At 40.6% G+C, this 23,047-nt stretch overlaps 1 protein-coding gene across 5 annotated transcripts in view; it reads right to left on the bottom strand.

Annotated features, from left to right (window-relative positions):
• cnksr2a (connector enhancer of kinase suppressor of Ras 2a) overlaps nt 1-23,047 on the bottom strand; it is a 65,358-nt gene that overhangs the window by 40,913 nt on the left and 1,398 nt on the right. For all 5 annotated transcript variants that reach the window (XM_056364026.1, XM_056364025.1, XM_056364024.1 and 2 more), the window contains exons 2-8: nt 11,465-11,628; nt 10,050-10,252; nt 3,538-3,625; nt 3,011-3,052; nt 1,263-1,382; nt 714-773; nt 265-333 (exon numbers count right to left, since the gene is read on the bottom strand). In XM_056364026.1, coding sequence (XP_056220001.1) covers nt 265-333; nt 714-773; nt 1,263-1,382; nt 3,011-3,052; nt 3,538-3,625; nt 10,050-10,252; nt 11,465-11,628 — 746 coding nt within the window. The remainder of the gene's footprint in view (nt 1-264; nt 334-713; nt 774-1,262; nt 1,383-3,010; nt 3,053-3,537; nt 3,626-10,049; nt 10,253-11,464; nt 11,629-23,047) is intronic.

A 23,047-nucleotide genomic window follows, 5' to 3' on the forward strand; every position in this document is an offset into this window, starting at 1 on the left:
AGTTCCAGTATAAAAAGTCAAACTACTCGTTCAGCAGAAAAATATAACCGACACAAAAAGATATATTTAGAACCTATAAGAAAACACACACACACACACACACATATATACACGCACACACATACACACATATATACACACACACACACACACACACACACACACACACACACACACACATACACACACACACACACACACACACACACACACACACACACACACACACACACACACACACACACACAAAATAAGAAAACAAACCACAGTCTGGTGATTGACTTGGATGACTTCATCTCCCGCATGGATCTTCTTACAGCGGTCAGCTGGAGACTACAGAGCCAGAGAGGAGAGAGGGAGGGAGGGAGAGAGAGATAGAGAGAGAGAGAGAGAGAATTGATCTGAGCTCATTGATCCCTGCATTCCAGAGTGGGGAAGTTTCACAACAAAGTGTACTTAAATAAGCTATAATATAACAGAGGGACTGCCTCGCAGAGTCATCTCTATGGAATCTGATACGCTCTTATAGATCTAAATGTCAGTTTTGCAGATATTCGGAGAAAGGATTGGTTTTCTCTACTCTTCGTTCCCTGGGCCTGGTGGTAAATCCACTTCATTGGCGGTTTATTTATGTCACAGATACAGTAAAGACTGAGTGCTTTGCTGGAATTTAGTATGTGAACGTGTGACAAACGGGATTGCGAGCGTCTCACCCCCTCAGTAGTTCCTGTGATCACGTGGAGGCCGTCGTAGGTCGACTTGATGTACATCCCCTGATGGACAGAAGGACATTAAAGAGGGTTTTGTGGAAATCAGGTGAACTGATGCAAAAAAAAAAAAAAAACACAAAAATGATTACCCACAGCAGTGGAAACAAAGCCGCAGTAACTTTACCTCACATCAAAAATAGCTACAACACACATCAGCTTTGTGCTATTGAGAAAGATGAGTGATGAGTCATTGCCTTGACGCCTGCTCCTTAAGTATTTAAGGGGACACAATGACATACTACTCTCATTCAGTGGGTGTTTTCTAATGTATTATATTGATTATCTTTGTGGACCTCAAAGACAACACACAGCATTGTCAACAGGCTGCCATTGGCTACTGGGCTTCATTCAAAAGTTGTAATTTTGAACTCGATTGGTAAAGGTTAGCTTTTAGCGGCTGTTAATGTTGTTAAATAAAACCCGAAATAGCGAAGTTACCGGTTTAAAAGCACCAAAGCCCAGCGTGCACACAGACAAACAGTCAGTCATTACCAGGCCCTCAGAGGGTTTGATGTTGGTGAGGTGAACCAGCTCGAGGTGGGCCGACTGAGAAACCAGTGGGTCCGATGACACGCACACAATGTGCTCGCACACCTCCGACAGAGTCTTACACTGCAGGCGAAGAAGAAGAAAATGAGAGAGGACATGCAACATTGCACAGAGCCTTTATTAAAACAGGGTCACTAGTGGCGTTTTATTAAGAAAATGGAGATGAAAACGAGAAAAAAATAAATAAAATGAATACCCTGTAGCTCGTAATCGTCAGTATTAGAATACATTTTTAATAAACCTCTTTTGCTTCCTAACAAAAGTGTGTTACTGCTTTTGTTTCTTTATTTATAGCGTGTTCTTTTTTGGCTTCGCTGAGGAAAATAAGCATATTTGAATGTTTTATGCAGCAGATTTCCCTCCAAATCTGAATACAATGGCTGCCCCCCTATATCAACACAGCTGTGCTTTAATGCTGGTTTGCTGTGGAATTTTGAAAGGGTCAGTTCACCCAAATTATAAAAAGAGAATATATTTTCTCACTTATCTGAAGCAGCAAGTCATGCAGATAGTTTTAGTTTCATTTGTTTTCAGTGGTTCTGCCTCCACACCAACATCATGGGGGTGAATTTCATTTGTGGTGCCCACAGCTGTGAAAAATTATACCTTTACTATAACATTTAAGAGCAATATTATTTTTTTCCCCAGAAATAACAAAAGACTCCACACAAAATGCTGCCAATGGTAGAAAGCAGTCAGAATAATGAGTGCTGACAGTCTCTCTTTTTTGGGGGGGATAATCTACAGCAGTGGCTCGCAAACTTTTTCAAGAAACTTTCCTGCTGTAGTTACAGTGAAACTCAGGAGTGTAATATTCATCATATTTTGGATTTTTATAACCAGGTTTTATTAAAAAAAAAAAAAAAAGTGTCCATCTTGTACTTTAAGTGACATTTTGCTGAATAAATCTTCACCTACGCTGAGCCTCGACAGCCTTGTTAGTATCAGAGCACTGCTGCTTTAATGTTGTTACCAAATGAATCCCAAAGTCTTTTTCACAGCAGATTCGTTGGCTTGTCTTAACAGGAGAAGCGCAGGTGGAACTAATGACTGTGACGATGGCTCCGTTCCAGCAATTACTGCAAGGCAATGCGACAATTAGTGATGTTATTGGACGCACCTGTGTCTGACGAGTCAAAACGTCTCCCGTAAAAAGGTCAATTAAACTTCAACCGCAACCCGGTTCAGAGAGCACTGACTCGCAACAACCTCTGTTTTCTTTTTGAAAGATGTATTTTTAAAATGTCATTTAATTCCATTCACTTTCATTGTACTTGGATGGGAAAATAAATAAAACCATCTGCATGACTAAATACCACTACCGCAGGAAAAAGTGTAACAATTGCCTCAAAATGTAGTGGAGGAAAAGTTTAAAAACTTAAACAAAAGTAAGTACAGATCTTGAGTAAATGAGTCCACCACTGTTTATTCATCCATCCAGCACTTCTGTTGGTTCTGTTGGAACTTTAGACAGAGCCATGCTAGCCGTTTTCCCCTGCTCCCACTCTTTATGCTAAGCTACGCTAATTGCCTCCTGGATGTTTGAAAATGAAAAAGCGTATCCTTTAACAATGCTGCTGCGAGCACCATTCATATTTCTTGAAAAACACCAGAGCCGGAGCTTGAGGTTCCGTGAATAAGGAAAAAAAATAAGCAAATAAGCGACAGCTGGCTGAGGAAGCTGGACTCACCACATGAAGGATTTTGTTCTCCGTCTCAAACACCGTACAGTCCTGGGGGACAAGCAGAATTTAATGTAGCGCGAGCAGAACATCCTGTCTTGCAAATACTCACACACCATCTCATACTGCTCACTCTGCTACTTCTGTATACTGTCCGGGCCTCACATTACTGAGCCCTACACCTGCACACACTCTATACCCCTCGCAGATAAACACACACCCACACAAACAGACACGTTTATCTTTTATATATTTATACGCACATCAGTCATACGAAAAGACAGACTGTAAGGATGTAAATAGCAACGTCTCGTGCATGGATGCAGCGAGCGGGAGTCTGAGGCTGCTGCATCACACCCACACACACTGTTCATAGGGGTATGTGACAACCCAAGGCAGCTATCCTCTGCCTCGCACTTCAAGTGCAGGAGAATAAGAGCTATCAGCTTTTGAAACACACACACACACACACACACACACACACACACACACACACACACACACAGAGTCAGCTAGACACAAACAATTCCACACACCTGCTGTACAATGGTGGTGAGCTCCAGGCAGAGCTGAATGACATTATTTCGGGTTACTGAGTAGTCTGCCACTGCAGCAAAGGGAGACCTGGGAGGAACAGATAGCACACCAGCATTTCTTATATTGTTTCTGCTGCATTGGATCATGTACAGAGGAGACGGACAGGAGCACAGTTAGAGAGAAAGGGGGGAAGTTGACACGCAACAGACATCTTGTGCAAACATACTCAGTCTAGTCGGTGAGTGCAATGGATTTAAGGGAAGCTGTCGACGACTCATTCATGAGTGAATGAATGGGCGTATGAGACATGTTGCATATGTAGGATGCAGAGCTGCGACAATTAGCTTTAATTAGATTAATCTGCAAATATTTGAATAACTGAGTGTTTTTTTTCTGTCATTTTTCAAGCACAAATGCCAAACGTTTGCTGGTTTCAGCTTCTCAAATGTAACATTTTGCTGCTTTTGCTTTGATCTCATGATAGTGAATTAAATACTACATTTAATCAAAATGATTAATGACATGTCTATTGTCCGGTGGCTCTGAGAGAGCGACGCACTGCAACTTAAGAAAACGCATGCAAAGAGACAAACGTGCTGCAAATTCAGAAAACATCTTCATCAATTTGACAACACACTCGCTGCGAACACACACAACAACAACAACAACAACAACGACAACTGGAAGTGTTTCCATGGGGACACCAAAAAGTGATGAACATGGCTGGGACTTGTTGTTCAATGCCCAATTGTGGCTTTTGAAGTTAAAAGCATTGAAGTGCTGATAGAGAGAGTGAGACAGTGACAGGAAAGTCGGGGAGAGAGAGAGAGAGAGAGAGAGAGAGAGAGAGAGAGAGAGAGAGAGAGAGAGAGAGAGGATGATATGGCACAAAGGGGCCACGGGTTGGACTCGAACCCAGACCGCTGCAGTTAGGATTACGCCTTCAGGGTACCGCATTCAGCATGTGAAAGACTTGTGTGACAAATAAAACAAAGGCACCAAAAAAAGGTCCAGGATGAGCATTAATGCTTACAAATAAGAGTTATTGGAAGTGACACCACAGTAGTATGAACAATACCAGCTCAGAAAGCCAAACCATTACTGGAGGAAAACTTGGCCAACACTCTCTTGTTTAAGTGATGTTCCTCCACAGAGAGAGGAGGACACGGCTCCAGTGGATGGATGAATGAAGCTGCATTAGGGAACCAGGTAAATAGGCCACCCTGTTCCGAGTGCACCAATTTACACCCTTCACACTGACTGACTGTCATCTCAGTCCAGGTTTTGGAAACAAATAAAACAAACGAACATAAGAAAAGCAAAGCTTATATGCCTGGATCTTCTTTTAAAAGACTGCTTTTAAATTGACTGAACTAAACTGTGTGAAAAGCGCTATTAGACCACTTTGGATTTATTATGCTACTTCGCCACCGGCATCATCATGTCTCCCACGTGTTTGTGTGCACAGTTTCCACTAAAGAGAACATTCAGCTGTCAAGTTTGTTTTGTTTTATTTTTTAAATCCTATTTTCCTGCAAACACAATGTTTTTAAATGGGGACCCAGGTGTCGTGCAACATAGACTATTCAGGTGTGAACAAGGTGTTAATGATAAGAATAAGCTGCAGATAATGGGCTCCTAATGGATTCATGCAGACCACATGCAGACATGAAATGCTCTTGAGCTATAGAGCTGTACAGCAGAAGTCATTATCATAAGACAATTCACACTCAGGCTTAATGACATGCGTGTAACATTATGGCTGCAAACACAACACAGTGATGAAATGAACAACAGAAGACACACACAAAAGACACACGCCATTACTTTGCTTCATTGTTCTAAAGACCCAGATTAAAATTCGGCCACAGCCTCTAGTGTATGATTTATGTGTGTGGTTTGTGTGTGTGTGTGTGTGTGTGTGTGTGTGTGTGTGTGTGTGTGTGTGATTTGGGTCATCAGTATTGAGGCTGAGTGCTATATATACGCAGGACCTAAGGCTACACAGACTGTTTTGCTCAACCATCAGGCTTTGAAACCCTCAAACAACACTCAGAAAACACTTCTTGCCCCCCCCCCCAACAGGAGGCAGCTCAGAGGCAGTGACACTGGCTAGACAGACAGCTAGAGAAACGCCCGAGTCCAAGTGCAGGAGGTGAAATGACACTTAAGGTAAATGAAGTTGTGTGTATCTGCAGCACGTTGGTCCATTTTCATGTGTTTGTCGTAAGTTGCAGTGCGTTGAGCTCTCGGTGGGTACGAAGTGTGTAGTCAGTGCAAAAAGCAGCTCGACCTGTAGGTAGCGAGGTGGAGGGAGTGTGCGGAGGTCAGGGTGGTGGATGGGCCACGTAGCGCACCGGACTTTCCTGCAGGATTAGTTGCCTAAACCCCAACAACACCTTCACCATGATTCAAATGCACAGTGTGTCCCCGGTCTTAGCCATGCTTTAGTTGCCATACACAGATACGGCAGAGAGCAAGATTTTTTTTTGGCATTCAAGCTGATGATGAGGATGATGATGATGATGATGCTCACCGTTTTCTACTTTCTACTACCTACAATCACGCTGTAAAAAAGCGGGTGCAGAATACAACCTTCCTTTTTTTTTCCAGTGGTAAATGGAGCGATAATATACCTGAAGGTTTCCCAATATAGAAAATTAGTCATACCATTCCCCTCCTCCTCCTCATCATCTGATGCATACACGCTGTTGTGTTTTACAGCTACTGTGCAGAGCCAAGTGAGTTCACGACAATACCAAAGATCAGCAGCGATGACTCCATGTTTCCACCCGGGGGGTAACAACTCATTTCCCAAAACCTCCGCCATCTTCCACTTTCCCCGCACCCTCTCCCCTCACGTCTCCTGCGCCAACTTTTTACAAGATGGACAAGATGTCTCACATCCCAACTACTTCTTCTTCTTTCTGTTTGACACGTTGGCTGTATATACTACACGGGTCAGTGCTTATCAAATCACGCAACACTCCAGAGTGTCGCATCCCAAAATATCACCACATCAATTTTTATACCCCCCCCCCCCTAGGGCATTGATTCAATCAATACCACTTGGCCCTATCCCCATATTTGGATGAAAATTGAAAAGTCTGCTCATTCACTACATCAGTTATAAATAGCAATTTATATATATATATATATATAAAACAGAAAGAAACTACTACTACATTTTGAAGCTATCAGCAAAATACACCACACATAAACTCCAGCCTCTATGGCCATGTTATTAATTCATAGGTAGGTGCTTTCAAATGTGCATATAAAGAGGAAATAAGGAGTTCAAAGAAGCAGAAATAGGGCTGCAAATTTCAATCAACCTGAACAGATGAACCCACTTTTCTTCCTGACAGCTTTAAAGAGGAGGTGTTTGTCTCCTGCATTGTGGCTCTGTGTGCAGATCAAAACAGTGTTTGTCACCCCAGAGAAGAATAAAAGTATACAGATAAAGACACACCGGGGTAGAAGACGACGTGCACTGTACTCATGCTGGTCTTTTATACATGAAAAAGGCTGCAAAATATCTTCTTGAGTCATTCAGACGAAGGAACGAGAAGCATTTGAAGATGCCTGAGCGGTGAACCGCTGCTGCGCTTCTCCTCCGTCCCTGAGAGGTCTAACAACCGGCAATCAGAGGGAGATGAAAGTTCAGTTTGAACAGGCTTTATGCTAATTTGCCTCTGTTGTAAACCTTTTAGGAAGGAGTCATCGTGCGGGTATTAATGCAAGACTAGATTCAAGCCTAACGCGTGTGGAAATCATAACCTTTTCCCCGTCGTTAGTGTCTATTAATGAGCTCGGCATATCATCCAGCACGCAGCTCTTATTTCCATAAGAGATTCATCTTGTTTTACTCGCTCTTTTTTTTTTTTTTTTTTGCTCAGTGGTTTCAAATCATTTGCAGATGATATTTCACTGAAATAAAAACCCTGGTAGGATCATGTGCATGTTGAATCTAGCAGCGTGCCCTCACGCAGAAGCTCTTTTGTCCATGTTTCGGTTGTGTATAATAAGCTGGATAAAACCATAAAAAAAAAAAACCTAAACCTGAGCAGAGAGCATGAAGCAGCGGCTCTTCTGCGTCCACCCATCCCTCTCTCACTGTCGCTTTGCCATTTACAGTTGCATCACCGTTGCTGCGTGGGCGATCCCGCGCCCGCGCTTGCATAAGTGTGTGTCAGTGCGTGCGGATGTGGGTGTGTGTGTGTTTGTGTGTGTGTGTGTGTGTGTGTGTGTGTGTGTCTGTGAGTGAGTGTTCGTACGAGCGCGTGGGCGTTTCTATGGGTCTATCACACCTCAACTTTGTGTCGAGTGTGCTTATGGACATGGCTCTATGCATTTATGCCTCTCTCTCTCTCTCTCTCTCTCTCTCTCTCTCTGGGTGTGTGTGTGTGTGTGTGTGTGTGTGTGTGTCTCTAGATGGCCTGAGGACAGATGTGGGTGCCTGGCATTTCAAGAGCCAATGTCTAAGACCTTTAGTTCTGTATCTGATGTGTGTGTGTGTGTGTGTGTGTGTCGTGTGCAGGGGATCGTGTTGAGTCATGAATAAATGAAGTGACAGAGAGAAGAAGAGAGCGAGGGCGAGAGACAGAGAGACATGGTGAGAAAAAAGGTCTGATATTATCCCTTTGAAAAAAACAACAACATATTTCTCAAAAGATGTCGACAACCAGCAGCTGCAGCAGAAGGTGCAGCTGAGTTTGTGTTTAGCAGATGTGAGCTTTAGTTGTACAAATAGAGAAATGTAGTAGAAAACTGCTGGATTAAAGACTTAAGACTTAAAGATTTCTAACTAGTTTCCATATTAATTATTTCATACATTACAATTGAGGTAAAATTCAGAAAAATATCCGTCATAATTTCCTGAAGTCCAAGGTAAATATCTTTAATTGTCTTATTTTCTCTGACCAACTGTCCGAAACTAAAATATATTCACTTTACGATCATAAAAGACAAAAAAACCTGAAAAAGAAAATGTTTAAGAGCCTAAATGACTTTAATTAATAATCGTAAATTGTTGCTGCACTAATGTACAGTGTATATCTAGATATCTAGCACATATCTATAAACTTTACTTGCAGCCAATTATTTCTGTCATACTTTGTGTTGCGTTTAGTGCTGTTCAATATTTCAGCACACACATTTCTTTTGTCACTTCAATCTCTTATTCTGGATTTGAGGATTTCTGTGTCTTTGTTTGTTCAGATCTGGGTAGAAATTTTTTTATTTATTTTGGGCGTTTTTGTTTTTTGTTGTTAGGAGACAAACACGATTCTGAATTGTATTCATAGTGGTTCACTCACTGTCTGGAGGTTGTGTTTTCACTGTTGTATTTAACTGATAAATGATTATCTGATGTCGCCATGGCTACAAAGCAAATTTCCCCCTTAGGGACATTAAAGAACAAGTTACTGATTGATTGATTGATTGACTGATTGACTGTAATTGACTTGGGAAGTCATTAACGAACAACAGGATAAAATATAAATCAGTGATTCTGAAACTAACCCTCAAACATGAAAAGTTTGCACCAACCTGGTTACCAAACATAACTACTGCTGCCTCTCCCATTCCCCAGCTGAAAGCATCTAATAAAGGAGACTGATGGGCCCCAATCAGCACCAGCAATCTACTCTATCACATTGTTAACAGGCAGAAGCGGGATACAACATAAGAGTTTCAGTTAAACCTCAAAGCCCCGAAAACCATTCACATCAGTCTCCTAGTTATAATTCCAATTTAAGACATCCCTATTTCTAATAGCAATGATATCTCACTGCAGAGCTGCCACTGCTACATCTAGATAAATCCAACATTAACACCAATACAGTTAATTGAGCTAATTTAATAGAGCTACTCACTGTCTGTGTCACTTTTTAACAAATGAATAGACATTAAAAAAAAACTAAATCATCTAATTGAGTCACGAACATTCCCAAGTTAGAATAACAAAAAGTTTTCCTGTTCTTCTCATTCTGCCTGCACTGTGATAATGCAGCCAAATTATATTCGTATAACTGAAATCACTGAACACACCTGTGTGGGTGTACAGTGCCTTTTTTCAGAGGAAGACATTTTGGCACGTCGCAGCAGGAAAAGCAGAGGCGTAAATAATGAAATGAATGACACGTGAATTCTGGAGACATTGTTAATGTCATTAGGTAGGTTCCCATCCACCTGCTTTTTATATATATGCATTTTCAATTTGTGAATAAAAAACTGGAGTGGAAAAAAGTGAAATATTGGAAAAAAACTTTTTTATGCTACAAGCAGTGGATGGTAGTGTGGATTAATCTGCAGTTTCTTTAGCTGAATTTTTTAATTTGGTTAAAAGTTGGATGGAAACCTGCCTATAAATAATATCTGATAATAAAATGGAATAGTAATCCCTCTGATGTAACAGCAGTAAACATTGGAGAAAAAAAAATTGTTAAAAGTCCAACCTGTCAACTCAACACACCACACGTAAAAAACAGAGAGCTTTTGAACTTATTACCTGTCCAGCCAGGCGAGCAGGCTCTTGGCGGCGGTGATGAGGTCGACCACAGAGGTCAGCAGATCGTTAGGAAGCCGCCGCGAGCTTCTGCTCTCCGATTGGCTGCTTCGGCGGCGGCCGGAAATGAAGTTCTGCAGGTTTTTGGCCGAGGCGCCGAGTTTGTGAGCCAGAGTCCTGACGCTCTCCGTCTCTAGACCTGAGTTCTGCGCACACGCACAGACACACACAGATAAACACATACAAACACAAATTAGCCGAAACTCCAGACAGGGGAACGGCCATGAATAAAAATGAAGAGTCTCATTTGTCAACATGTTTACCAGGTTTTCTTGAGGACTCTGGGGAATATTAATGACTTTATATTACAGAGGAACAAGGCGGTGGTGGAATGGAACTAAGTACATTTACTCAAGTACTGTGCGTGAGTACAATTTTAAGATACTTTTACTTCATCTCAGACAGAAACATTACATTTATTCAACAGTTATGGTTAGTAGTTATTTTGCAGATTCAGGTTTTTCTATACAAAACATAGTTAGCTTTTAAATGTGATGCATTCTTATAGATTAATCTATCCAATAATATACAAAGCAGTTACCAGTAGCTTCACTTCCACCAGCTACAGCATTATAATGGTGCCCATATAGTAATCATGTCATGTTTCTGTGTGGAACAAAGTTATCTAATGTCCCTAGAGGGCCCCTTTTGTATAATGTGAACTGTCTTTATTGGTAAAGTAACTTTATGTTATTGTGCAACTGTGCTTGGATTTATATTTGAAGAGCTCATTGACCTTAATATGTATGCAGGAAAGTCTAAAGTGTTGCTGTTTGTCTTTATGAACAATACAAACAACAACATCACAACAGTGTGTGGGATTCTTTGTTTTTCTTTCCAAGCTTCACTTGTAGTAGTCATGGTGACATATATATATATATATATATATATATATATATATATACACTATATAAATATACAAATGCAACAACTAATCATACATTATATGAATTGAGTTTAGTTTTCTTTATTACCCAACAGTCTAACCATATAATACACTGGTTGTCATTTCACACTTAAGTAAATATACCCAAGTAATCAGGTGCATCTTTTCCAGTAATTCTATTTTTGCAAACTCCTATACTTTGCACTTCTTCCTCCATAATATGAAATGGATTTATAGTTGCAAACTCCATTTTTATTTTAGATTGTTACAGTGAGAATTGGGAGATTCACAGATTTGATGCAGGACACTGACAATTTACCTCCTGCAATCTATTACATTGGGCATTCAAGCAGAACAGCATACATTACATCTGCAGCTGTACAAACTGGTAATGGGAGTCCAGCCCTGCATTCAAACTAAAAAAAAAACAAAACACACACACACACACACACACACACACACACACACTCACCAGAGCACAGAGCAAGTCGACGGCCTCCAGAATGAGCTCCTGGTGTCCGATGCGAGAAACTCCCAGTTCCTCCAGCTCGGCGTGGCTAATCCTCAGCAGCCTCTCCCCACACACACCTCCGCGCTCAAACACACACACATACTGCTGCAAGCAGTCGTCCAGACCTGCAGGAAAAACACACATATTATCGAGGTTACTCACAGTAAACAATCTCAGATTTGTTCCAAAATGAGATCACGACCACAAGGGAATCAAAAAAGAATAGTGAGTATAAAACCTGATACAGGATTTGTTATGGATAAAAACTTTTCTTTTACCTAACTCCAATATAACTGCAGTAAGCTGTGAACATCCAGCATTATATCCTACCTCTGATTCTTATATTTTTTTAACTTAAAAAAAAAGTCTTCCTCTGACCTTTCCTCTAGCACCATCACATTTGTCTGTTACTTAAGTTTACAACCAAATACCTGCAAAGCTAATCAGCCTCAGCTGTGCCTTGTGTTTACTGCTAATTAGCAAATGTTAGCATGCTGACACGCGAAACTATGATAGTAAAAACAGTAAACATTAGCGTCAACCATTTTAGCATTGTCATCGCAAGTATGTTAGCATGCTGATGTTAGCGTTTAGCCTGAAGCGCAGCATCACAGAGCTGCTAGCTGCTAGTTCTAGCTAGCTAAAAAAAATAAGCAGGACAGGTTGCAGCTCTACAATCAGGAAGAATTAAACAAAAAAAAGCTTATTTTCACTGGCACACATTTTTACTTACTTAAAAAATAAAAAAAAACTCGATCTACGTGTTATTTCATATATCTCTCATGTACTTTCAGTACCACGAGGGGTAATTACCTCACATTTCCCCTGCTCTTCTGAGAGACTCTTGTAACGGTTATCACGGGGCTACACTGTTGGTTGAAGGTGGTTATATATTGCCTGTAATTGAATCTGTTTTTATGGCAATCATGAGAGCACACATAAGGTAGCTGGAAATGATGGGCTGTCGGCGCTGGAGGGGAATCTCGTCCTCACAACACCATCACTCTTCATGACCCCGTCCACGGCTCAGACACTCTTCAACCCATTCATACCCCCCCCCCAATCGATAACTAGACATATTCCTACTTGAAATTATAGGTTTCGGGCTTCACTCCAGAAGCAGTAATCAACTTTCATTGCTTTACTTTTCACCAGCGGTTCTCCCTCTCTTCAAAGTCTTGCCTATAAGGACGACGGATTTCTTTCAGTCTGCGCAAGAGAATGTAAGACACACTTTTCTTGCAGCTTGTTCCACTTCATCTCAGATCATGCAACAGCTGCTGTGTAATATTTCAGCTTTTTTGGCATTTTGTAGATTTCAACCCAAAGCAGCTGCAAAAACCACAGGAGCATAAGGTAGAAGGATGAGTTGAGGATGAGTTCATTTTAAGAGACATACAAAGGCCACAAAATTAGAAACTTATTTTGTTTTCTTTTCCTCTTTTCATATAACATTTTGTTTGATTTTGAGGCCTGTTTCACCACGCAATGAGATTAAATGGAAAGAGAAAAGAAAGACAGAAACTCCCAGTTTCCCTCTCCCACAGTGTTGCAGGGACTGATAAAGATGATTTACAAGATTTGGACTTGTATCGTAGCCAGAAAGCTTTACAACCTCAAAATCTACCAAAGCCAGTATGTGTTTGCGAGATTTAATTAAATTACTGCAAATCATGTTGTGTTTATTTTATATTTTTGCTGACCAATTTCAAACGCAGGTAATACAAGTTTTTCCTACAATACATATCCAGACATCCACTGGTTTTCTTTCATTTCTGTGCAGTATGAAATCAATGAGCAGACTTCTGAAACTTGCTTGATCCATGACGGTGAACATCAGGTCAGGACTACAGTAAAGTTACACTATTGTTGCCTGGTTGTTGCCATTAAAATACCAAAGTTGCCACATGGCAGCTTTGGTATATGGATAAGAATGAATCATGGAAAATAATCCCATGGCTGTAACAAGACATGAACTCAGAGTTGAATGTGAAGTCACACGCAACTTTTTCTACTGTCTAATAGAAATGACCTCTATATGCAGCTAATTTGCAACAGCAAACGCATGTTTTCTGTTAACATAATGAGGAAAGTGTTGTTAATTAATGTATCTGGCAGGGGTTATTAAACTTTTTTATAGTTGTGTTAAGGCACTTGCAGCATTTGGTTAAGGTTATAGGGAAAGATCGTGGTCTGGTCTAATACAGAAAAGGTTCAGTTACTTCAGACACAACATCTTTATTTAGATTTAACCAAAACCATCTTTACCCAACCTCAATCCAACGGCTTTTGAAACCTAGACACAGATGGGACCATGGATGTGAACCCTCGTCTCTGAGGTTACAGTCCTGCACTTCGTACATCCACCATACATCCCGATCACTTCCTGGCAACTCCGCTAGCGCTTCATTCATTACAAAAACACTGTGTCTGAACATAATCCAGCCAGTGTTTACGTTAGTCAGCACAATGTGATTGAGAAAACAATATAGTGATAAATAAATGTAATTTACAGGAGACAGATTTATTAGATACACACCCATCCAGAAAGGACACACTGGCCAGAACATTGGCACTAGTGCAAAATTATCCAATATGAGTATAATTCCTACGGCTGCCTGGCTGCATCCTCTAGTCTCTCTTCAAGAACTTTGTGTCTTTGTAGTATCAACAAAATGAATAGTAAACTTTCAGACAGTCTTTTAAAGGCATCCATGGTGTTGCACTCGACTGTAAACGCAAAAAGTAATGGAAGTACATGTGCAAACCCTGCTGATATTTTCACACTTCTACACGTCTGGCCAATTCGCTGCGCACATTGTCGGATTATCTTTTTCTGAAAGTTACAAAAACTGCAGAACGCATCCCTCTTCACTGTGCAGATATTTTCTTAATTGATTAGTAATATTCACATTTCATATAATCAATCATTCAACATTTTCTGGTTCCAGCTTCTAAAAACATGAGGATTTGCCGTTTTTCTGCCGATACAACAATGAATATCTTTAAGTTTTGGACTGTTGGTCGGGTAAAACAAGCAAACTGAAGGCATCAGCGTGGGCTCTTTGTCAGTTAATTGAGAAAGGTTAATTGATGCTGAGAACACTTTGCAGCTCCAGCTGGGAAACTCAACTAAAATATATCCAAATTTGTGACACACAGTGGCATGGCTTTTCAAATGGTTTGTTGTGATGTATGAATCTTTTGTGCTTAATGGATTCTACAGCGTAGGACCTCCACATTATCTGCATTTAAGTATTGTATAGTGGAAGAGAACCACTTGTGGATCCTGACTTACTGACTACTTGTTGTGCACCTGTGCACAAAACTGCAGCAGAGAAAGGGGCATTGTATGAAGTTTTAGAAACAAAGTGGCCTCAGATCAACACTATTTACTGCTTTGTGTCCAGCCAAGAGTCTCAAAAGGACCCAAAACAAACTCTGTATCTGAAACACGAGTCGAGAGACTGGAACAAAAGCGGTAATGGACGGGCAATCAGGCAGCCGTCCAGGTAAGACTTTACACTCTGCTGGATTGTGTAACGTCTGTGTTGTGAGTATATGTGGGACGATCGCTCTAGATCTGCGAGCGTGTGAGTGTGCGAGTGGATGGGTGCGTGTATTGTTGGTGTTGTGCATGTGTGTGTGTGTGTGTGTGTGTGTGTTCGTCTGGCTGGAGCGGGTTTGCTGAGTCAAAGGAAAGCAGATCAAGACAGAGCTGCTCAGCTGCAGCCCCTGGCTCCCAAAACAATGAATGTATCCAGCTTCTAACCTCTTAACAAACAGCCAACTGGCAAATGCACACACTTCAAACACACACATACACACACACACACACACCTCTGAGGAATGAGCATTGATTTCCCCCGCTTCAGGTCCCCGCTTTATAATACACTCATCTATCATAACCACACTAACAAAGATGGGGGGTGGGGGGGGTGGAGCAGGATAGCAAGAGAGTGGAGGAAAAGAGGAGAGAGGAGAGAGAGAAAAAAAAAGGAAAAAGGCAAAGAGGAAAAGAAAAAAAAAAAGCCAGCTGCTAAATTGCATGCAAACTATTTCACACACACTCACACACACACAAATTCCATCTCTCATCAGCGTCAAGCAAACAGCATTTGTCGGCCTCTGCACCCTCCCCATGCTTCCTCCCTTCTCCCCCATCTGAAGTCTAAATGAAGCGTGCAGTTCCAAAATGCCATATCGAGTTAGGGGAAAGAAAAAGAGAAGTTGAAGCCTGAAATCACGTCATTTTATCTTTTACAACAAGAATTAACAAAGTTTTTATGGTCTGAAAATGAAACGAAATACAAGCAATCAATGTGAAAGATTAGGCATCGTCTTTTCACCATTATCTCACCCGACAAATTGATTCCACTGACCCCCCCCCCCCCAAAGGTCACTTTGTAATAGCCTATAGTCACAGTCGCATGATCAAGCAGCACCTGGGTGTCAGGTTCACTGCAGAGCAGAGGGTTTTGACGGTAGCAGCTATGCGAGTGAAGATGTGCCTAAGGCTACTGATGACAAGGACCTAGTTTTTGTAGCATCTATGAATCAGATCTAAAAGACTTTAGTTTGTCGAAGATGCACTTTGTACAATATCCACGTTGTAGTAACCACAAGCTACTGACTGTGATTAGTGATTCACTGATTTGGATTTGACCATAAATGACCAAATATATACTTTTTGTGTTATTGTTAATAAATCACTAATGACCCAAGTTACGTATCACAGTATCATCATTATATCATGTAACTCCCTGTTAAACCATATTGTTGTATTTCGAATAATATAACATGTAAATTATTCTTTAACTTTGGATAAACCCAAGCAAGCCGTTCCTTTAGTCTTTATTCAGCTCTAGTTTCATTCTTCAATGTTCTCATCCAACTCTCAGCGAGAAAGCAAATAAGCATATAAATATATAAAAAGAAGCTATTCTGCGTGAATACTGTATACTTTGCCGTTCATACCGCAATACTTGTATATAATTCGTATTCTGAATGCAGGACTTTTGCTTGCAATAAAGTACAATATGTGACCAAAATTATTTGGACAGCTCTATACTTTTGGTTTAGGACTGTTTGTCATGGCCCAGTCTAGGTCCTTTACTTCCAATTAAGGGTAAAGCATACAATTCTTTGGCAGTGATGTGCTTCCAAGCTTTGTGGCAACAGTCTGGGAACATGACAATGATCTTATGCACAAAGCAAGGTCCACAAAGTTATACGTTTTCCCAGTTCAGTGTGGAAGAACTTAAGTGGCCTGCACTTTGGGATGAACTCGAACACAAAATGCGAGCCGGACCTTATCAGTGGAAGATTACCAGTTCCCGAAATCTTGTAGAAAGCCTTCTCAGAGGAGGGGAGGCTGCTACAGCAGCATATTAATGTCCATGTAACGACACACATTTAAGTGTAATGTGGACATACTTTCGGCTATGCGGTGTATTTTTACATTGTGGTATTGCTAAGTGAGGCGTCTGAGCACTTTTCCCCTCTAACAGTGAGACATGTTTTAATGAGCGCTAATAGCGGCTGATTTCTAATAGATGTGAAGCCGTTTTAAACAATGTTGGCTCTCACAGGCAAAGTGTTAGTTGCTGAGAGGCAGAGAGAGGCAGACAGAAGCAGAAGGGGAGAGATACACTGCGTAGCAAAAGTTCAGTGATAATCAGCATCGCTTATCACTGGCAGTGAGGGAGAGCGTGAATGCCCTGAATACTGATGAGTCAAACTGTAAGTGACGTCAGCAAGCACACACACGCCCACGCAGACTGAAACAGAAACTGAAAACAGTGCTATACAGCTAATACACTATAATGACTGATGTTTAGGATTCATTCTTCTACTGCAGTGGTCCCCAACCTCTTTTGTCAAATAATTACCCCACAGCCCTTTCAGGTGATCTGAAGTATGACACCCCCAATAATTTCAGCACATAATGACAACCATTTATTCGTTAAATCAACTGTTTGTCTTTTAGGTTACAAGCTAGCTATTAACTAACTATTTTAAACCTTTAATTCTCGCTTAATATTTCAACCATTTATCATTTTTTATCTTAGCTTTTACCTGACAGTTTCAACCATTTATCAATTGCTTTCTGCTAACTATTGAAAGCAGCTATTTGTAAATTTGGCTAAGCAAACGTTAGTAGCGTTAGCAGTAACAACTGTTTACTTGCCTGTTTAGAAGAAACTTTGCAAGTTCAGCATCGAACTTCAATCCTTCATTCACCCAGAGGTGTCTCGAGCGCTGGAAAGCTACGTTAACTCTTGTTTTGCTTCTATTTCTATCACTACTTTTCTTCTGCTGAAGTTAGCATACCTAGCCTAACCAGCTAGCCCTGGTCCGGCTGAACTCTCCAATACAGAGTCACTTAGCTAACACTGTGAACTATTTAGCCATTACTTTGATAGAAATTGTTTCAATCCTTTCCATTAAGCAAACTTTTCAACTTACAGTTACTCATTATGTTTAGTTTTTTTTGTTCGTTTGTTATAATTCAAGTTGTAATTTTTCCTTTTTTTTTTTCTTTTTTAAATTAGCTGCTTTGTTTTTAATTAGTTCCACCTGTGGTGTTCCTATCACAGGTGGGAACAAGTAGGACCCCAGGTTGTCATTATTCTACTGTATGTGAATATGCTAAAATGTACCCGTTTTAACATGTTCCAGGTTTTGCTATAAATTGGCATTCACAAGGCTCAGTGTAAATGTCTGCGTGGGTTTGTTGTATAACGGTGTCTAATCTGTACAATCACGCACTCATATCTCTGGATGTACAGTACGCGTGCACATGTATGTGTGTGTTTGTGAGAGTTCATGTGTTTGACTGGTAAAGAAAAATTGTGATTCATAGCTGACTCACACATTGAACTCCCACAGAGGCACACTTTTCACAACAGCAGGCGAGCCAAACTCCCACAAACACCTTCTCTCTCTCTCTCTCTGAGACACACACACACACACACACACACGTCTAATAAAACTAGATTTTGCGGTGACTTCTGGGATGTTCGAGAGTCCTATAAAAGATCTGGCTCTCCCTGTCGGGTTATGTGTCATCTGTTCCAAGCACTCTGAGGCTTCGGTAACAATAAAAGTTAGACGAGCGTTCACCGTGTCCCTGGGATTTGTAAATGCAGGATCTTAGAAGCCCGACAGCTATTCAAAGTGAGTTTATGACCAGAAGGTTGCCAGTTTCAATCCCAATGTTGTCTGGGAAGATTTTGCATCAGGGAAATAAAAAACACACCCCACTCCTTCATTAATAACAGCTTTTTGTGCTTTTAGTGTGTAATTTCTTGCATTTCCTGAGAGTAATTGTTGGAATTCACTGTAATGTATTCAACCAGAAGAATCTCTTCATTTATCTGATTTAATACCATTTGGGAGACCTCAACTTCAAAACAGTCTGTGCTCCTTTTCTCTCCCCATCACATCAGTTTTGTGCCAATAAAATCAGGCGAGCTAAAAGTACAGACCTCATGCATGGGAAGGCAATAGAAAGAGGAAACTCAAGCAAGATGAAGGCAACCCTTTCCCCAGGCAATGCTAAAGCAAAGAAATGTTGATTTGATTTAGAAATTTTCTCCTTGGAATTTTGCATTTCTCAATAAACACATCGTTCACATTTAGTTCCCTGAAAATTTCTGTTTGTATCTGGTATTTACAACTAGAAAGGTTTCAAAAGGTTTCAACGCCATGAGCACAAAAAACTTTCTTTTTTTTTTTTTTTTAATACATCACATTTTCAAGGTAAAATAGTAAATCTATTATAGCCAAGTTAAAATGAAGATACTTAGGGTTTATCAAAACGACATGATGAATTTGGAAACAGCACAAACCAGATTGCTGTAGCGTGTTTTTTAACCCTGAAATGGAAAAATATAGGTCTTTTGTGTGATAACTACAACAAACATCTTTATCTCTTTTTTTGACCACACATTTTGGGTCAAATGTCAAAGGTGTCGCCAATACTGACAAATGTTTCTCCATCTTTAAGCTTATTTGTTTGTATGTACAACCTACAGTTTAACTGACCTTACCCTCACCATTCTGCAGCAGACAGCTGTTTTCAGAAATAAAAACAATTCATTAATTCATTGTACACAACCTGCTCAGCACTGACTGCTTCCTGTAGCTCACCTGTTACTTTATGTTAGCTCGTCGTTCTCATACAGCATACGCAGCATGCAATATTATTGGCAGATTTACCACTTGAAATTCTTAGTAATTTTTAGAGACAACTGGTCCTTGATTTCACACAGATGTTGGAAAAAAACCTAACAAACTGTAGCTGGTTAAGCTAACGTAAGTCTTTTAAAACAAAACCTGTAAAGGGGGTCTTTGAATATGCATGATATCATGCTAAAAGACTGCAGCTAAAGCTAACAGCAGAAGTTGGGTCCCATATTATGAGATGTTTTCCTGAATTTAAAAAAGTATATCTATCTATCTATCTATCTGTCTCGAAGACATGGAAATAAAGAAGCAGCATTGTTCTTATACCTCCAAATGATAGACTTGTCTTTTAATCTTAAAGTGCACGTACCAAACTGTGGAAATGACAACGGTAAATTGTCTCCATTTAGGAGGCTTTCTAAACCCCTTACTTTGACGCTAATTGTTCTTCCTGTTGAGTGCTGTGGCAGCAATCGGGTTTAAAATAAGAAAATTATTGAACATAACACTCAGCTTTATCGCCGAGTATGTAAACCCAGAGCTGTATCACGCTGGAGTAACATTTAGAGGCCTGCCTGGACTCTTTGGCCACCGAGGGACCGAAACACTTTCCCGAAGCACGTTTGCTCTGTAGAAACACACACTGACGGATGTTTTAAGTAACATAAATCCCCATGAGTCTTGTCATGTCTCACCTTTAATTTAAAAACAAAATGTCTGAAAAAGATCAAGCCCACAGACCAAACATCCTCTGATCCTACAGGCTGTCACTATCTGGCAGCTTTCTCTTGTGGTAAGAGGTGTCATCAGATGTGCTCACGGTGCTGTCGCGGCAGTTTCACTGCTGACTTTCAAGACTAGCGATCAAATTCATGCAAGAAAAATGAGCTACGGCTTCCTGCGTGAGCAGATGATAGCAGGGCACATGGCACAAATTCCCACCATCCCCAGCAATGTACAGTAAGTTCTCATATTACTATTGAAGTCTACCACTCCCATATTGTTTCAGCCTCAGTCGTGCCAATGCAACACTGTCGCCAAGTCAACAATGGCCAGACCTTCTGGCCTCAAGCGCCTGTGGTATATGTGATCTGTATATGTTATTGTACACACACTCACACATACACACACACACACACACAGTATACAAATACAGTATATCATGTTTCCCTCTGTCGCCACAGACACACCCGAGAGACCCAGCATGAACCGAATACCACACTAAGGCATGCCACGTGTGTTGTGTGTATATGTGTGTGTGTGTGTGTGTGTGTGTGTGTGTGTGTGTGTGTGTGTGTGTGTGTGTGTGTGAGTGTGCAACCAAATGTCCGAGGACCCGGGTGGAGCCTTCTGTTCAAAGCGGGTGTGTGTGTGTGTATGTGTGTGTGTGTCTGTCAGCTGTTCTGCACAGACGGTCTGAGGCGAACAACTCACCATACACCCACACACACTGACTGCACCCACACACACACACACACATACACACACACACACACACATACACACACACAGGGGCACTAATAAACACATGCCATATGCACATGACCAACCAATAACCCATCCAATGATGAGGCTCTGAGAAAGTGACACAGTACATCATGTAAATAAGTCTTTGTCACAATTTACATTTACATTTTATTGAAGCATGTGAGTCAATAGATTGCCTGACCTGCTTTTTATGCACGAAACAGACATGATGAATAACGATTATTTCTAATATTAGTTATCATTAATCACTTTTTCTCAGCTTATGTGGAGGGTGGGACTTTGGATCCGGCTGTGTTTGATAGATGTGGTATGAAACATGGAGCGATGATGAATGTTGGCACCCCTGATCGTCCTGATGAGAGTGCTGTAAAAGGTCAAAAGGTCAAATTCAAACATAAAACAATTTGTCATACAGTAGGTGGTATTTTTTGACTTTGCTGGGCCAGTTTTTTTTTTAATAGACTTCTGTTGGATGATGCATAAAACTTCACAGAAATAACAAGCAACAACAGTGAAAAAGCAGGAATTTTTGGAAAATCATTTTTGAGAATCGATTCTTGACAACAACATGGTTTCATTTTTAATGTGATAAAAATATATCATGCCATGATACTATTGATCTAACGACCTATTGACGTGTGTCCTAACCATGTCCAGCAGGAACAAGAATGGCTGAAAGCAAAATGAATGTTGACGACACTGAAGCGTAGGAGAAATGTTAGAAGACTGTAACAATAAGCTTATATTAACATCTCAAGCAAGAGCGTTCAGTTGAGCAACGAGGACAGCCAGTAAATTACAGACCCTGATGTCGTGAGGAGAGAGCAACAGCTGATGCGAGAGCTGAGCAACCAGACAAACTGCATTTCTGCGATTAATAGTGGCAATAAGAACGTTTCTCTGCATCTTTTACAACGATATCAGCCGGTTGTTTTTTTAGAAAACTACCTTCCAACTGGCGCCATTGCGGATGAAATTTGTTTCACGTTTGCTTTTCCTGCTTTGACAAGTCAAAATGTCTGCTGTGAAAAATATCAACTGGAGCTTATTATAACTGTTGTGAATCAGACTTGACCACAGCCTCCATTTTCCAAAAACTACAGCATTTTTACAACCACCATTTGGGAGTGTTTGATACTAAAAATATAGATTTTTGGTGGGGTATCACAACCCCCAATTTTGTTTTAGCACCTAGTAACTCCCCCAGATCCCATAAATTTCCTTCCAGCTCTGAGTTTAGTTTAAAAAACGCCAACAGCTGGGAAACTGGGAGGAGATTTTAGGGAATGATGGCATTATTCACTGCTACCAAAGCAAGAATTATAGCCTCTGTATGAGCCCAAATTGCTTTTATGAACTGGATACACCCTCCCAGAAAGTTCGGAATGACCTTCATACAGTTCTTATTTTGGCAGAACTGGATATACAGTATATTACTTTTTTTAAAATGGAAGTTATGCCATTGGCACCTCAGCTAAAACTTGGCTCTTAATTGAAACTAAATGAGGTAAGATAATAAATCTCATCATTGCACTGCTCTTAAGTGTGGCAGGTCTCCTTTTGGCAGGTGTTTTTGGGGAAGCCTGTGTGATATTGGCACTGGATGTTGAGCCAAATGGAGTTGTTACCAACATACAGAACGTTGTAATTATATTGGCAACAAGTCGTCCTTAATGTGTTTTATGAGAGGTAAATTAAAAGAGGAACAAATTATAATTGGTGGAAAACCTAGAGCCTAAAGGGAAAGTTTCTTCTTTTCAAAACTCGATGTTCATTGTTGATGATTTTTTTGAGTATTTTATTGTGTCAAATGCAGGAAATCTGTCAGTCACATTGTCTACACTGGGTCTTTATCCACAGGAACAA

The sequence above is a fragment of the Seriola aureovittata genome, chromosome 20 (assembly GCF_021018895.1).
Source record: "Seriola aureovittata isolate HTS-2021-v1 ecotype China chromosome 20, ASM2101889v1, whole genome shotgun sequence".
In the NCBI taxonomy this organism is placed as follows: Eukaryota; Metazoa; Chordata; class Actinopteri; order Carangiformes; family Carangidae; genus Seriola; species Seriola aureovittata.